This window comes from Cryptomeria japonica, chromosome 4 (assembly GCF_030272615.1).
Source record: "Cryptomeria japonica chromosome 4, Sugi_1.0, whole genome shotgun sequence".
In the NCBI taxonomy this organism is placed as follows: Eukaryota; Viridiplantae; Streptophyta; class Pinopsida; order Cupressales; family Cupressaceae; genus Cryptomeria; species Cryptomeria japonica.
In genome coordinates, this window is record NC_081408.1 from 368304406 (window position 1) to 368323638 (window position 19233).

Sequence of the window (19233 nt, forward strand, 5' to 3'; positions counted from 1 at the left end):
CTTTACTTGCATTCGGGTTTTAAAAACCCGATTGCAAGTAAAAGGAAAATATGTGTTCTTCCCTCTTTGGACAAAGACTTAACCTTCCTTAGTCCAAAAATCAAGTTTCAATGACGGAAAAATCAAGTTCTTCCCAATTTCGGGTTTTGAAATCCGGATTGCAAGTCAAAAGTCCTTCCCATTTTGGCACGACAAAGTTCCAAGTGATCTTCCCGAAATTCATTTTTACTTATCCGCTTCCAATTCCCTCATCCGTACTTATCATCTTCGTCATTTCTCGCATGCCTAAATACCTTTTTCCGTCCATTCCTTCGATTTTCAGTTTGAAAATAAGTTTGCATTTGGATTTAAAAACCCATTGCAAATGCGTTCTTCCCAATTTTCAAACTGAAAATTCATTCTCCTTCCATTTAATCATGCTTCGTGTTTCGCAAGTATAATTGCATTCGGAATTTAAAATCCGATTGCACGTTTGTACTTCCCTCTTGTGTACTTGCGAAACATTTTTCAAAACCCGAAATAAGTCAAAAGCTTATTTTTCCACCCCTTATATCTCCTCTCACAAAGCCAAAATACGAAAGTTGAACTTTCTCATTTGGAGGAGTGAAAATGTCTAAAGATACTGACTTTGATGTTGCCTTGATACTCATGGATTTACATTGCAGCATTCCCGGTTGTGCCCAGATGACAGATGTATCATCATCTCCCACTCCAAAAAAGATGAAATACAGGTATGATAAATACCAGAATGAAGTTCTGCAGTCACAGATCTCCTCCTCCCTTGATCATATCAAGGATACTGAGATAGGGCATGTTGACATGTCCGAATTCATACAAAGGATTGAAGATCCGAAGGAGGGGGATATGCAACGGTTGCTGGACAGCCATATCCATCATGCCGCATCCTTTCCAGTTGCTGCCCTAGAACCAGAATTTATTCTAGCATGTGCTCATCATTTTGACAAAGAGTCACGAGTCATTAGAAATGATGATGGGGAAGTGATCATTCGCCTGGATGCAGAAGCTATAGAGAGGGTTTTTAAAATACCTTCCGAAACCATTTATATAGAGATCTCCAAGCAAAGTGCAGCTGAATACTTTGCCAAAAAGGAGAAAGACTGTAAGCGTCATATCAACAAATGGATTCATGAACCTCGCACTGCGCTTACCAGATGGGCAAAGTTATATCGATTTGATTTCAAGAATGAGATCGGTGATACTATTACTCTTCTTAGCCGTATGATGGGATTGGAACATTCCAATGTTTTTGAACCTTGGATGTACCAATTTATTATGTTAGTAAGGCAGTCTCAGCACATCTATTGGGGTGAAATCATCAGTGATGCTTTGTGTGAGCAACTTGCAGTCGTCCCTACTACCTTCACCTTCTACATGAATTCATATCTCGTGTATATTGCTGCATCACTTAGACATTTCCCAGGTCTTTCCACCAAGGGTGACCGCATGCTTGTACCAGTTTGGGAATACTATGATCAGTTGCCTCTAAGATCAAGTAGGTCTCATTTCAGAAGGGTTCAGGACGCTTTCTTTGGTCATTATTTGTGTCAATTTGACAAGAACCTGAAGGACAAAAGAGTCTCAGATGAAGCATGGGAAAAGGTGAAAGAATATGGTTGTTTGTTTCTCCAATTTCCAACTTTTACCTACATGAGAGTTGGATGTTATGGCGGGCAGCCTTACATGCTCCCACGGTACCCAACAGATAAGATTATCCTCATGGAATTGGGAAGGCAGATCATGGCTGTGCATACACACCAGTCAGTTAAGCACAAGGTTGGCATGGGTATTTCTTCCAACAACCCATTGAAGATTGGGCAATATTCTCTAATGACTTCAATCAAGGCTAGGGCTATGGAAACTGAGTTGCAGGAAATCAGACTCAAAAGATTCAAACCTAGAGCTGATTTCGATTACCGAGGCATGAAAGAGAAGATCAAGAAGACCTTCATCCATGTACACCGGATAGAAGATATTTGGGCTGATCTTCGTACCGAAAAGGAGATTCGCAAGATGGATTACTGCCGACTCACTGCAGAACAGATTGTGGATCTAAACCTCGCAAACATGCCACAAGGTATGATTGATGATGGTAACGTTCTTGATCCTGAGTTTGTCAATCAGAATGTTGATGAGGCTCCGCTTCCTTCTATCCACTGGTCCCACAAGGAAAGCACTTCTATCTTGGATAGATTTCAGTCAGTTCTTGCCAATACCAATATCTGGCTTAAGAATAATGGTGTCAAGCTCATTAAGATTAAGGTGGGGAAAGAAGATGATTCTACAGGTCCTCTTGGGCGGAAGTCTGAAATTCAACTAGACAACAAAGAAGGTGCATCCTCTTCTAGTACGAGGATTAAATTGCGGGTCAGCCGTGCGATGGTGCTTCCTCAAGAAATAACAGTTCAAGGCAAGGAGAAGCCACAGTTGAAAATTCATGTGATTGATCCTGAAGCTTCAGAAGAGGAAACTCAATCTGATAATGCTCCTCAGTCACTTTCTACAGAGTCTCCACATAATTCTCTTTCTTCATTTCCTATTGAGGTACCCATGTTTCCTCCTGTGATAGATGTGAGCTCTCAATCTGTCCCTTCAGTTTCGGAATCTCCACAGAAAGTCCTCCCGCTTTCAGCAGCAGAACCATCTCAAGGCCATCCTCAGGAAAGTTTATTGAATATCTTTTCGGAAGATCCTTCATATGTACCTGTGTCTGATATTGATACTTCTATGACCTGTTTTGATGAGTTCATAACATCTTCATCATATCCTGTCGTCACTCAGCAAACTATGGTGGCTATCCAGACGGACACTTCTCCCAAGGTCACCACTGTTATTCAAACAGAAACTGCTTCTCCCTCCATCCCACAATCAGAGTTAATGGCTTTACCTCCATGGCTCAGTTCCTTCATTGCAAAGAGGAAGAAGCAAGTGATCTCACCTGATCCCTTCGACTATCAACATTTGAAACAATCAAAACCTAAAGCTGTGAAGAAGGCAAAAATAGTTTCAAGGGTGATCGTTGATGAGAACCGGATGAGAGTGGCAGAGATTGCTGAACCAATATCAGATAAACAAGTTGAAGAAATGCAAGCAGCTGATTATCGGATCACCAAAGTTCAACTGGGTAAACAGACTCATGAGGTTGTCAAGCACGATGCTCAACAGACAGTGGCTACATTGGTGCAACGATATGATGAGGTGTTGACCAAGAAAGATCAGCTAGAAGTAGAGAATCAAAGACTCATGGCAGCTATCCAAAGTATTACTCAACCTTCAAGTGGAGAAGGCCAAGTACCTATTTCTTCCAGGGTCAGTGAACCAATCCAAGGTATCGAGAGAGCCGCCCAAAAGGTTCAAGCCTTAAACACCTGGGTTGATCAACTGCATGACTTATGCTCACAAGTCATAAGACAGGTATTTGAAATGATGGTTAAATTGGAGATCATTGAAGATAAGTTGAATCAAATCTTGACTGCTTTCAAGCTAAATTTGGAGAAGGTTGAGGGAAATTTAGTTTCTTGGCGAAAGATGCCTCAATATCAGTTGAGCGTTCTTCAAGTGCATGATGTGATTCCTTCCAGAGTCATGTACATTGAATATGAGGAATTCCTGGAGAACAAATCTCTTGTTCTCAAATCACTCATTGAAGAAATTGATGAAACCTTAAAGTTGCGTGAAGCAGTCTTTCAAGATGTAACCTCCCATTGCAAAAAGGCATCCTGCGACATTTTCAATCAGAATGATGAGCTGCTGCCCGAGGAAGAAGTTCTTGCAGACCTGCAACTCAAGATTCATGATGAATGGAGAAGTGATCAATTCTCAGTCGCTTCCATTCAAATATTGATCAAGTATCAAACTAAGTTGCAGGAAATCCAGTCAGCATTGGAAAAAGGGAATTCCACGCTATGCCAATGCCATGATGTCATCGTAAAAACTAGGGTGGTGGCTATGAACACTCATGAACCAGATCCTGATGAATTGCAGAAAGTTATTCAGAAGTTCGATTTATTCGTATCTTCAAGAGTTGCAACTTAAGTGTTTTTAACACTTGTAAATTTTTAAATAATTGTAATTTCAGAATTGTAGTTTCCCTTTCGGCAAGTTGTCATCACTTGCATTTTTGTAATTACTTGTAAGGCAACTACAAGTTGTGTCCAATTAGGACTGTAGTTGGAATAAGTCTTAGTTAGTTAATGAAGCCATAATTAGCTGTTGAATAGGTCTTGGTGGTTGAGGGAATTTTTCAAGTTAGTTAGGATCCTCCCATCTTTTTCTGAAGGCTCCTCTCCTATAAATAGAAGAGAGGGTCCTTTGTAATTTTTATCTTTTGGAAAAGCAAGCAAAAACTCTGCCAAATTTACAGCAAGAAGTCTTTAAGCTTATGTATGTGAATTGAAGGTTTTGAAGAATAAGAAAGAAGGATTACTCAAGTTTTGAGTCTTTGAGCTACATGTTTGAGTTTGAATCTTTTATTTCTTCTATGCCAAGTGTTTCTAAAGGAGCTTATTCCAATCTGATTTGAAGTCTTTGAGCTGCAAGTAGAGAAGATTAATTAAAATAGGAAAATCTCTAGAAGGAGCAGCAAGTCTTTGAGCTTGCGTCTATTCTTGAGGAAAAGTTACTGTTTGATAAGAAATATCAGCAAGTCTTTGAGCTTGCATTAGTTCTTGTTTTTGTGTTAAAAGAATAAGTTATTCCAGTCTTTGAGCTGTTGTCGTTTATTCATTGTAAAATTTAGTATAGAAAAGGGTAGATAGGACTTCCAATAGTCAAGTCTTTGAGCTTGATATTGCTGTCCCGTCCCGAAGGAAGTGACGGAAGTCTTTGCGCTTTCAGGAAACTTCATTTCCTTTCTCTTATTTCACTTTAAAGTGGTTACTATTGTTATTCAATCGCTATCCTTTTCTGTGAAGAGAAAAGGATATTGTCTTTCTTGAAAAAAGAAGAAAGATTGTTGTCCCATCCCATTTTACTTTCCAAGTTGTAGTTAGATAGGGGGAGCCTTCCCTTAATTAGGAGAGTTTTTACTCGTGTGCTGTGGTTGAAACCACAATTTTGTATATTTCCCCAAGTGTACAAAATTTTCAACCAACAATTCTAAAAAGAAACAAAGTGACTAAGGCTAAGATGACCATTATAGAAACATTTACAATATTATTTTAATACCCTCCCTTAATGGTCATCCTATGAACTATCCTATAGAAGACTTAACATAGTAGTAGGCCATTTGGCCATGAATGCATAGAAGGTTAACTCCTCTTGAGAATGCTTTGCAACATGAGCCTATTGCTTAAACCCTCGGTTCTGCAGAAATTTTGGATATGACCAAGTTTATCATAATCCTTTTGATTGCCATCCAACATGATGTTGGGTAACGAAGCTATCCCTCTCTTTGTCTAGAGACAAAGGAAACTAAGATCAGCTTCTCAAAAAACTTTGATTTTTGTTGACAAAAAAATCGGCAAAAAATTGAAACCACGATTTTGTGGAAAAATTGGCAAACCCTCAATGTGATGCTGAAATCACACACCTTCGCTTTTGTGGAAAAAAAACGGTAGAAACCCAAACAGCAACATCATTCATGATTTTTTGTGGAAAAAATCAGAAAACCCTTCATTAGAGAAAGAGCCCATGATTTTTGTATGAAAAAAAGGTGCAAAAAATGAAAAACCCAGCATGTTTTTGTTGGAAAAAAAAGGACACCCTCCAAGATCTGAAAAAGAGTGTTTCAAAAACAACCATGATTTTTGAGGAGAAAATCATGAAAAATCCTACATGATTTAATAATAAAAGACAGGTTTGAAACCATCGATCTAAGAAAACCATGATTTTTCATAAAAATTTGTGTCAAAAAACTTCTGGAAATAAATTTCAGGTAATGAAATCATGAATTTTATTTAAAAAGTATTCGCTAAAAAATTATAGCTGGTTCTGATACCATGTAAATATTATTGATTAAATTGATAATTACAAAAGGAGGTGATAGGCTCCTTAAATAGAGAATACAAGACGATCTTTCCATAATGGAAACGATCGAGAATAGAAACACGAAATAAACATTCTAAAAGGAACAAAATGACTAAGGCCAAGATGACCATTATAGAAACATTACAATATTATTTTAATAACATATACTATATATAGAGCACAATGAATGACAAAGAAGCTTCTAATTAAAAAAAGAAGAAAGCTTCTAGAGAAATGAACTTCCTAAAAGAATAAAGATGTACATAGAGATATGTAGAACATTTAAGGATATATGTATGAAATGTTTAATAAAGTACACTAGCCCATTTTATATATCTAATAAAATATATTTCCATATGATTATTCATCAATAATTTTTGTAGTCCAATTTGGTCTATTTTGGTCTAAGTGGATTTTAAATTGGCAAAACTGACATATGTCTAAGATTGATGTATGCTATTATGTGTACTAGAAAGTTACTAAATGGAGTGAAAGACACCTCTGAGTGAGGTGAGGTAAGGCCTTTTGTAAATCCTTAGCAAGATCTTATAAATGTATTGGTTGGTCTTGGTATGGGCATTAAAATCATTTGACAGGTAATAACTAGATATCTTCAAGTATAGATCAAATTGCGTGTCACAACTATTGATTGATATAAATGTCGATGTAGTTGAGAGAATATAGTTACTATAAAGAAGATATCTCGAAGAAGTAATGGGTGCCTTTGAACTAAAACTTGCATATGTTTATAATGCATTTTAGAACCTAAAGCTGACACCTCTAATGGAAGGCAATTGCAATGTGTGGTAAAACACATCTTGCTAATTCACAGTCATTGCTCGATGTATTACCCTCATCTTAGAACAACATAAAAAATAATTTGTCATTAAGGCTGCATAGGGATGTTTTTGTAAGAATGATAATGTCCCACAATTCAAGGTGTTGTAGCTGAGGACAACATCTTCCAATTTTATTCATCAGTATAGATCATGTGTGCTCATTATCATTCATAGTTATTATCAGTATATGGTCCTTTGAAAATTTTAGTCTTTCACTATGAGGCTTTATTAAAATTGATTTTGTGAGAGAATTGTGATGTAAAAAAGGGTTGAAATATTTGGTTAAATAAAAGACAGCTCGTTCTTGGATCTTATGTAGAGATATACGTATGTTGTAACATGGCTCTATAATATGTTGAGATGTTTTACAAGATTGCAGTGATAGGGGATACAAACAAAATATTTTTTGGGGGATACTAGACAAGTTGCAGATGAAGAAAGAAATAAAGAATATTGATGCCCGCGAATGACCAAAATAGACCAAAGGGAGTGAAACATACAACAAATACTATAGTAAAGGATTAGGGTATAAAATGCCTTAGACATAAAGCAAAATAAATGGTCTGACTATAAGTCTATCTGGGCACTAATGCATCATAAGGTCTGACTTTGTTACCTCTTTCAGTAAATTATCTCCAGTTAAAGTATGATAAAATTTCAGGCCCTAATAGAAGGCCGATATATATATATATATATATATATATCATGTGATTCTCAGACATTTTTCCTCTCCATTTCCAATCATTTAGAGAGAGGCTTAGCTGTAAAAGCAAGGAGTGAGCTCTGTTTCCAGCTTTCAATTAAGCTGTGTTCTATGACTGTCTTACAAGGGAATTCATCCATATAGACAGGGAAATAATTTGGTTTTTGGTGTGTAAATAGGAAAATATATGAAGGTGCAGTTGTGATGGATTGCTGTGGCTTTTATAATCAATCTAAAGGACTGTCTGCATATTCCGTTACTTTTGATGACTATTGCTATGGTCATTCTTGCATACAGTCTTCATTGAAGTTAATTACAAAGCTTATTTATATGCAATTTTAGTTCTTCATGCATCTTTTTATTTATTATAAAATAGACAGTTTTTGAGATACAAGTTAAGAGGAGGAAAAGAAGAAATCTCTGCTTTGAACAAGCTGGTTATTCATATGATAAACAAGGATTTGTCTTTATCTACATTTATCTTTCTTGGTAGGCATGATAAATCTGGTTTAAATTGTTTGAAACTTTGAGTAGCTTCTGTTAAAGTTATTCTGCGTCTAAAATTAGATTAAGTTCTGAGAAAAGTCAAGGTTTATGAATCTCTGAATAGAATGTTATGCTTCTATTTACTTCTTTGTATTTCTAGGAAGGGATGTTGTCATTTGCACTCATTGTGATAACTTTTAGCAAGTTATATGTGGTAAGTCTTATGACAGCATGATAAGTTGTAGGAGAGAAATTTTTTATGGACAAATATTTTAAACTTTTTCTATCAGTAAAATTTAGATCAAGGAATTTCTGTCCTATAAAGCTGAAAATAACCTATGTTTTACATGAAGCCTCCAGGAACTGCTGAGTCTTTTATGCTATCTCTAGCGGATTGTGGAGATGGAGTAGGCAGCCCAGATGTTAGAGGATTGGAAACATCGGATCAAATGCTCCTACCTGTTTTAGATTTTTCATCTTTGGACGGTTTTAGTCAGGATATAGAACTGGTCAAAGAGGATGCTGAAAAAGACTCATACAAAGATGCTAGATCATCACAAGCAGGGAGTCAGTCTTCAGGTCTTTCACTGGGAGAAGTTGATTCACTGCCAAAAGCTGAAGCTATGATGATGTTTGCTCCTGAGTATACACCAGTTGAGACTACAAGAAGTGAACTCACATCATCTCTATTTAGAAGCCCGTATATTCCAGATTCAAGAAAAGAACGAAATATTCAGTCAAGCTCTAATGGCTATGTCTACAGTGCTACACCGCCACCTTCTCCATGTATAGAAAGTTCTGACCAAAAACCTGAATATGGTGGCAAAGGAAATGGTACTTGTAAAATAAGGAATGACACAGACATCCAACATGAGTTGAAAAAGCATTACAGACACGTGCAGTCTGGAAAGCTATTGTATGAGAAGCCATCGAGTACTAATAATTCTTCTGTGGTTCAAAAGAGGGATTTGGCATTTCCGTCTATCTCCCAATTGGTTTCCACAAAACTTGGAATGTCTGTCCAGTTGAAATGTGAAAATGACCTAGGTGCAGGAGGCCTATTAATGGGTCCCAGAACAGTATTGGCCACTGAAATTGAATGTGCAATGTTACAAGCTGCTATGTGCCGAATTCGGCATGTGCTTATGTCAAGCAATAATATAGTTCGTCTCAGTTCAAACCGATTAACAGTTGGGACATCACTGGACCGACCACCCAATGCATCACATTTCCATGAATCAAACATACCATCTGGAAAGGTTTCTGTCAAACAAATGAAAGAGAGTATACCTGTGAGGATTGCTGGTGATGCAGATGAAGAAATGCATGATGGACCTCGTACTGCACTGGTTGGAGTTTGGAGACCAGTGGGAGCACCCAAAGCTTCAAAAGCATATCTTCTACCTAAAAATGAGAATGTGAAGCCCTCACCATACAATGTATCTGAAGAGGAAAGTGTAGTTTCAAATACACTCAAGCAACCTCTCCATGAACTTCTAGATGCTATGTCATTTCTGGTTCAACAAGCTACTGCATCAACAGATATTTCCCTTGATGGGGAATGTGGAGATGGTCCATTTGCATGGCTAGCATTTCAGGAACAACAGAGACGAAGGTTTTCTTGTGGACCTGCCATGGTCCATGCAGGCTGTGGGGGTTCTCTTGCTACTTGTCATTTCCTAGATGGTTCTGGTGTGGAATTAATAGATCCTCTGGTTGCAGATGTAAGTTACCCACCGCACAACCATAAAATTGATTATTCTTTCTATGCTTTATGTAGGCCCTTTCTGGGTTTAGTTTTCTTATCTTTCTATAAATAGTAATACAGTACTCTCTTCTTATATATGATATTATTTTTGTCTATAATCTCTGGTTAGATAATGTGAAACACAGGAAAAAATAATAAATCTGATACAAAGAAATAAATGCTTCATTTTTTTGCATACATGCAAATGTGTAAGGACAATTTTTTTTCCATCTGCAAAATCTTAGCTATATATGACTTGGATTATGGTTAATGTAATTTCTTGATATTCTACTTTTGTATCCAAAACACTTTGATTACTTAAAGGACAGAGCATTTGCACTGTTGCAGCTGGACAAAAATAGTGGTCACAAATCTACCCTGGGGGAAATATATAAATAGTTATTTATTATTAATTTATTACTATTAGTATACAAATTGACAAGAATACTTATTAAATCTCACAGAAAGAACTCCAATATGAAATTTTTTGTAGGGGCTCAAGAGACACAATTGCAATTGGGTTAATCTTGCATGGGTAAGAATTTTTGAGACAAGGGTGACTTACGAGGAATTATGTTACAAATGCTTTGCAAATGGGTACAAAGTCTAGAGAGTGAAAGGACCAAAGTGGTGGATTACATTCACTGTTTTTTCATAAACTAAAAATGCTTATAAGTGTATAGGTGATAATTGTGCTCCCCTTGCTCATTATTACTAAAATTACATGAGGAAAAATGTCATTAGTGTAACGAGTTTAATGCCTATGGATTTAGGCTGTAAAATTCAGACTGATTTTTTTTTTTTTTTTTTTGATTTTTGCACTTTGGTTTAACAGATAACAAGTCCAATAGTTGCAAGGGTGTGTAAAAGATAGTTTTCTGTTTCAGAATTAGAAGCTGGTGTATTTGCAATATTTTTATATGAACTTCGACAAATCGATGGCATTCAAATGCAATACAAATGTGACATATTGTGATGGCATTCAAAAGCAATACAAATGTGACATATTGTCTCCATAACAGATTCATAAATTCATGGTCCTAAATATGGCAAATGACGTCAATCAATGGCTGTAAGTTACAGCAGAGCACAGATGTAAAGAAATACGATTCTGATCTCTTTTATAGATCAAACTGAATTACAACAGCAATGGATATATGACTCCAAAGTTGCACAGTTCTGATATCTCAGAGGTCCACGTTCCAGAGCAGGCTTATACAGGTTCTCACACCCAACTGAGACTCCCAGCAAGTCAATAAATCATTCTATTTATTCCCACGACTTCATGAATGCAGTGGTTCTTTTCAATGCCATATTCTTATTATAGTAATAGAAACCATTAACTTCACCTTATATCTGCATGCCTTAATCGATTCCTCACGCTAGTCCGTTTTGCCTTGATGGGTAGTGGTTTCCATCTCATGCCTTACCAAGAAAAATCTGCTAGGAAGAATGTGAAAAGCACACAGAAAATCATGAAACCATATAGAGTAAAATGAAGAGAGTAAGCATAGACACATGGACACAAAATTTCATGTGGAAAACCCTTTCGGGTAAAAACCATGGCACAACTATATCTTTCATTAACAAGATGGGCACCATCCCAGATTACTTGAGTGAGCACCAACTCACAAAGAGCACAAACTCCCAGAGAGCACCAACCCTCGAAAGTCGAAATCCAATCAGCTGAAGTACCATCTTCAGTTAGAGCACCAACTCAGCACCAAAATTCGGTTGCAAAGTAGTATATAAAGACAGCAGCGTTAACTTCATGAAAACCTACTCACCAATCTTTTTTCTAGCTTTTTCAATCCCCTACCATCTTCTCTGCAAATTCTAATCTGAGATCTGCATCAACTCTCTGAAATACACCAAGAATGATCAAGACACAACACCAATTTCAACTAAAGGCAGATAAGATATGAAAAGGAAATCAACCTAATAGCCGGCACTATATAAAACCTTGTCCACACTGCTCTAGAAAGAGTGAATTCCAGCTTTGAGAAATTCGAAAAAACTAAAATTCCTTCCTGCCCAGTCGTTTTCTCCACTCAACTTCAGTACACTTTACACACTCTAAATAATCAACACATCTGTCCCACATGAAACACGCACCAGCACAATCGATCATTCATGTTAAAAAATGATTCCATATGCCTCTAAAACCCCTGAGATAATTGGCACGGATCTCCTGGAAGGGACGGCCAGCATTTAAAAATCAGTTCTTTTCAAATATTCCCAGTGTATACTCTATTTGGAGCACCCAGCCATGAGGAACACTCAGAAATAATACCAAGAATGATGTCAGACCCTGTAACTGAAATATGAGAAAAACTTCGATTTCCAACCACTTAGATATCTTTTTAACACCCTTATAAACATTTTTTTAGAGCATGAATCGCTGAAGGAGTGGACTATATTAGGATTTTTTATTCCGTTACAGCTCAACCATTTAAACAAACCACGACTTAGAAGTCGTGCACTTGAACGCCCAAAATTCTATGACCAACATCCTTGACTTGGAAAAACGCATTAAAAAAAAACGATTCCCCTTTGTTTAAAAACAAGGCGTTACAGCCGCCTTAATTAATTTTACACCCATATCTTAGGAAGAACTCAGGTCAAGCGTTTTGCATCACTTGCCACTAAATGTTCAACGCCTTCTTTTTGATAATTGCTCCACCACGTATCCTCTATGCATTAAAACTGACCCATAAATAAAATCACCGTGTGTTTAAAACCAAAACCACGAACTGCCATACGGTCCAACAATAGACAAACGGGCTCCATTTAATATCAATTACACAAATTTCCATACACACCAACAATAGTCAATTCGTTTGTGTTTAATAAAATGGCTTTTGGAATATGACATGGCTTCATATATGACAATAAGATAACTGCTTGGAATCAATTATTTGTGATGCAAATATCCCCGTTTATTTAAAAACTCAATGGATGATGTGTAATGCTGCAATAGACAGGCAAGCAGGTGACTTGGACAAGCAGCCAGCTCAAGCTGACACCCAAGTAGCTCGAACACACAGCCAAGTAGCTCAACCAGACAACCAGGTAGCTCAACCAAGTGACCAAGTAGCTCAAGCAAGCAAGCAAGTAGCTCAACCAAACAATTGATGGAGATCTAATGAATAATCAGCAGCTTGATAAGCATCTCAACCCAATTCTTTTCAGAAAGGCAAACATAGTTCTCTATTATTTTGAGCAATCCTCCAAAAGTGTACAACCTTGATCATCATCCTTTGACATCAATGACAAAATATTCGACAGAATGTCACACCAGCTTAGAAATATATGTCTTCATAAAATCTTCCAATAATATCTGGATTGTAGCACCCAATAGGAAGTTGTTACTAGGCAAGCTCAATTAATCTTTGAACTCTGAAATTTGTCTTAGACTAAGACTTAACAAATTTCTATGAACTTTAATTGTTGAAACTTGAAACCATGCAAGAAATCTAAGTGATCCTGTTAAAATTTTGATCAGTTTTTAGCAAGCAGGTAATTTTCAATTTTTACGAGTACTTAGATCACAATCTGATATCAGTGGATACTATGTGAATATATGAAATCCGAACCATAAGGAGCAGATGCAAATTCGATCTGTTGAATGAATATTCAAATTTGCTGAGTGACTATGTAGGTTCGTATTGCTGTGTATATACCAATCTGCTATGTGTTCTTCAATATGCCAAGTTTATGTGTCTACGAATTCTCTGAATAATATGATCTACCTGTTGCATATTATTTACGTCCTTTTTCTATTCCTATATGCACTTTCTAAGGATATACACATCTGATGGCTTTCTTCAGAAAGTCGTGACACTAGACTAAACCCGATGGCTATCACTAACCTTAATCGGTTGCAAACCGATTCATAAACACAATTGGAATCATACACAAACCGATAACAAATACAATCGTTCATGTAATATAATAATAATAGCAAATTGGTAAGTACGGATTCAATCATAGTTGATTGGATAATTAATCTGTAAATTAAATACAAGAATAAAAAACATCAAATGAATTGAATACACAAATGTCTAAGGCCAATAGGCCAATTAGACATTTGGGTTACCTAGGTTGGCCAGAGGAATCCGACCATAGCTATAATATCATCAACACTCCTTTTTAGCTAGGGAGGAATCCTTCTTAACCTCTATAAGTCAGATCACCTCATCGTGATGACTAACACAATGATCACACTCATGTGTATGAACGAAGCTTATCACCTCATCATGATATTAACCATCATGGCTGCACCCATGGATGATGTAAGAATAGATATCACCTCATCATGATATCAACCATCATGACTCATCCATAGATATCACCTCACGTGATATCAACTATTATGGCATATCCATAGATATCACCTCACATGATATCCACCATTATGGCTTATCCATAGATATCACCTCATGTGATATCAACCATTATGGCATATCCATAGATATCACCTCACGTGATATCAACCATTATTGTGAGATTGTCATCTCACAATAATGGTGAAATGTACAAGTGTTCATCATTGTGAAATCGTCACCTCACAATGATATTCACTGTGGCTCATCCAGAGGGTAAACACACAAGTACTAGAAAATCACCACGGACTCTCTCATGTGATGTTGTCATGGTGTCACACACATGACAGCCACCATGAACCATATCAGAGGGTGTGGATAAGGGCTTTCACCTTAAGTCTCTCTCAAAGAGAAATGCATTAACAAGAGTTTACACTTCAAGCATCTTATAAAGAGAAGAATACATTGGTATAAAATATAAACAAATCAATTATGCCGAGACTCAATCTCAGTTAGGGCTTAATTCTTCACCATACCAAGCTTACCTCGAAAGTACACAACTTTATTTTGGAGAGGGGTTTAGTGAGAGTGTCTGTTGTCTACTCATCAATACTAATGTATCTTAATTGAATAGCTCTCCTTTCCATCATGTCTCTAACATAGTGATACTTGATCTCCACACGCTTTGAACTATCATGAAATACAAGGTTGGAGTCTGCGTCACTCTTGGTGTATTCCAAGCTCACCAAGTATCCATCTATCCAGGAATATCATGACCTAGGAGTCAGCATAAAGGCCTTCCAGCCTACATACATGGGACTCCATCCCATGAATCATAGTCCTCTGACTGATCACTAGAGAACCATCTCGACATGGTCCACTCTCGGAACCAATATGACCAAGATCCTTGGATATCAACCCAAGCACATCTTCTTAGCTGCTCCCTTTGTCATGGAAGCATACCCTGCTCACATGGTCCCTAATCATGGAAGATATCTTGCTCTAGAATACTCTCATCATCTGGTATGATCTACATACGGCTGAAAGTGCTAGATCCAAGATCACCTTGGACCTACTGTCATAAGATTGAGCCCTAGACCATCATGAGATTTAGAACAAAATCCCCTTGTAGTACACTCCCTCTCACTGGGAGAGCCTTCTTGTCTCAACTTTGCTTTGTAACCCTAGATGCTATCATCACCTGCACAAATGCCTTGATAGTTTTCCCAAGTGGATTGTTGCACTTCGTAGGTAAATATTTGTTTTATAAAAAATGGAAATGCAAAATCTCAGAATCTTCACTAAAGTCCCTTGCATCCTGAATTTCAATCTCTTCATCACAAATAGAACTCTAAAACTCGATAGCCTGAAGAGCAACAGGGTGTGATTCTAAAGATGTCCTCTTTCAAATCAGAATCTCTTCAAGTGCTTTGATGAGTCATGGAGTACGGCTTGAGGAGGAAGAGTGCAAAGTCTATAAAGACATCCATGACGAACTCCAATGACTTGAGCTGTCTTGATGTTTGATTCCTTGGGCCATGCAAGGACTTTGCCATCTATGAATGCAATTCGATGTCCTTTGTCTTTCATGGCTGATATGGAGACAAGATTTCGCTTAATTCCCGGAACGAATAGTACATCATTCAATTTCAAGGAAATGCCTGATTTCAAGTGAAGAGGGGAGGTCCCAACTCCTTTTATAGGGTCCCAACTTCTTCATTTGAATCTCTCTCCACCAAATCATTTAGGTGTCCTCTAAATCCAGTAATACGGCGAGATGCACCACTATCAATTATCCAAGTATTGTGGTTGGTAGGCACATTGCTTGAAAGGGCTGAATAGAATATGAATCCATTTGAATCCTTTTGTGGAAGAGTCTCACCAACATCCACAATGGAAGCTTGAGACATAGTCCTGGTTGGACATTTCATTGCGTAGTGACCATATTTGTCACATCTAAAGCATTGGATTTCTGAAATATCCATCCTTCTTTTGGATGTAGGAGCACGATTGGATTCCTTATCTTTCTTCCTTTTGAAATGTCCTTTCTTACCTTTCTTTTTTGAGGAGTGTGAGGCAAGAAAATGAATATCTTCATTTGTGGAGCTTTGGCCAATGCCTCTTGTAACCAATCTTGACTCTTCTTGAATGCAATCTATCTTCAATCGATCAAACTTAGGGAGTTTCGATCTTGCGCTTATCGCTTGAATAAATGACTCCCATGATGAAGAGAGACCATTAAGAGCAAACATGGTTAATTCTTTGTTATCGACAGTGTGTCCAATGGTAGAGAGTTGATCTCTCAATTCGGTAATCCTCATGAAGTAAGACATGATGGATTTTCCTTTTGTCATCTTGATGTGGTTTAGTTGTTGTTTCAGTGCGAGAGCTCAACTCATATTGTTGATCGTATACATCTCCTCTAATGTCTTGAACATGTCACATGCCTTCGTCAACTTGGAGATAATTGGCACAATGTGATCTTTCACAGAATCAACAACATTTTCATTTCTTTGTTGTTCTTTCTCTTCCATTGAAGCTTTTGATCCTCTTCTTTTGGTTCTGGTACCACTTCCTTCACAAATTCGTCTAATTCGTTTTCCCCTAAGGCAAGCATAACTCTAAACTTCCAAGAGACGAAGTTTGATGCACCATCAAGATTGCCTTCAACTCTAAGTCCGTTCACCATCTTGACGTTGATAGATGCAATCAAACTTGAAGGCAGTAATGGAGGATAACCTTGCTTTCAACTCTGATCTGATCTTTTCTTAAGCCTGCTCTGATACCATGTTAAATTTTGATCAGTTTTTAGCAAGCAGGTAATTTTTAATTTTTATGAGTACTTAGATCACAATCTGATATCAGTGGATACTATGTGAATATATGAAATCCGAACCATAAGGAGCAGATGCAAATTCGATCTGTTGAATGAATATTCGAATTTGCTGAGTGACTATGTAGGTTTGTATTGCTGTGTATATATCGATCTGCTATGTGTTCTTCAATATGCCAAGTTTATGTGTCTACGAATTCTCTGAATAATATGATCTGCCTGCTGTATATTATTCACGTCTTTTTTCTATTCCTATATGCACTTTCTAAGGAAGACGCATAATACTTATTTACACACCCGATGGCTTTCTTCAGAAAGTTGTGACTCTAGACTAAACCCGATGGCTATCACTAACCTTAATCGGTTGCAAACCGATTCATAAACACAATCGGAATCATACAAAAACTGATAACAAATACAATCGTTCATGTAATATAATTATAATAGCAAATCGGTAAGTACGGATTCAATCATAGTTGATTGGATAATTAATCTGTAAATTAAATTTCAAGAATAAAAAACATCAAATGAATTGAATACACAAATTTCTAAGGCCGATAGGCCAATTAGACATTTGGGTTAGCTAGGTTGGTAAGAGGAATCCGACCATAGCTATAATATCATCAACAGATCCTTCCTACAACCAGCTAGGGTAGATAGTTGCACTACCAAAACTGGTATCCCTTAGGGCTTTCGCTCCACAAGAAGCTCCCCAAAATACAGAATAAGATGAAGTAAACCAAGCATGCCCAAATGAGCTTCAAAATGTTCTTTTATAATAACCATATGAAACTTACTGAAAGACTCATCAAATTCCTGCCTCTTAATATTTCATTACGCTCAAATAATAAAGGAACTCTTTTAATATTTCTTTCTTTTTTGCACTTTAGCCACTTTAAGTTGGTTTATGAAACTAGTCAAATAACGTCACCCTTAAAACTGACTTTATTAATTTTAATTGTTACCTCACTATTAGACTATAGCCTACCTGGAAGGGGACATTACATAGGTCATCTTGAGAAATACTACGAGATTAATGACTATGCATGCAGGTCATCTTGCGATGACTTAAAACACACATGGATCAAATCATCACCCTTTTTCCTTCCCTCGCGCACCCCAAAAAATGATGCTCATTGGAACCTTCAATTGTTTAATATAAATATGTTATTGGGTTGTAACTAGGCTAGCCACAAATGGGTAAGAATTGTGACTTGTAAGGCATTGCATGCTTCAAAAGATTTACTAATGGGGAAAGAGGCTTGAAATTAAAATTTCTAAAGCAGTGGATTACATTCATTGTTTGCTTCTCTACTAAGAAATGTTTAGTGGTGATTATGTGCTACACAGGTACTTGCTGTAATTATTGCCAAAGTACACAAGGATTGCCATTAATGTAATGATTTCTGATGGAGGACATGTTGAGTTTGCTTAAAACACGATCGACTCTAATCTCACAAAAATAAGAATCCAACTTAAAATGCTTGTGGAGGCCTTTGATTACTTAGAAATGTGCTACTCAAACATGTAACAATTTGATTTTGATTTTAATTAGGTTCTTGGTTTCCTGTTCCATACATTCCTCCATAAATATTATTTTTTGAAAGTTTCATTTTCTAACTAGTCTCATAAGTTAAACATATGAAATTGGACACATGCTCAAGTTGTTCTTATCTCTGTATATTTTAATTTTTGTATTGTAGAGTTAGTCCTTGTTATATAGCCTGTCCTTGTCATAATTCCATTTGTCTCCTAGGATTTCATCATACTTGCCTATCTAATTGGAGTCAAGGTAATCAATATACTGTTACATTAGTAGTTTATCAAGGAAAACATAGGTATACTTGTTCAATAATAACATCACTTCCATTTTAATTTGGTTATGGGGTTGCCATACAAAATTTCTGTACTAAATCTTGTGTAGCAATGGTTTTATTTTCTAATCAGTGTTGTATGTTGAATGCATGAAATTAGATGTATGTGTATGTTGTCCTTATCTCTTAGTAGGTTGATTTGTTTCCCCTCTGATGGTTAATCCTTGCTATCAATGTGACATTTTTGTCAATGTATTTGTATCCTAAGATTTGGTCATATTGTCTATCTTCATTATTTCAGAATATGGGTAGTCAAAATGTTTATTAGAATTTTTGAGGTAACCTATTTTGAATTTCATTGTTGTCAGATAGTTCTACTTCGTAATTGAAGTAAGCTTCTCTTCATAGAATTTAGAATTCTTAGGCAAAATTACTTGTTTTCTCGAGTGCATTCTTGTGTCTACTAAGATTTGAATTTCCACACCATTTACTCATATAGAG

General features: G+C 36.8%; 1 protein-coding gene across 6 annotated transcripts in view; it reads left to right on the forward strand.

Moving 5' to 3' along the window:
* LOC131047154 (mediator of RNA polymerase II transcription subunit 13) overlaps positions 1 to 19233 on the forward strand; it is a 171810-nt gene that overhangs the window by 121418 nt on the left and 31159 nt on the right. For all 6 annotated transcript variants that reach the window (XM_057981012.2, XM_057981031.2, XM_057981024.2 and 3 more), the window contains one exon: positions 8367 to 9737. In XM_057981012.2, coding sequence (XP_057836995.2) covers positions 8367 to 9737 — 1371 coding nt within the window. The remainder of the gene's footprint in view (positions 1 to 8366; positions 9738 to 19233) is intronic.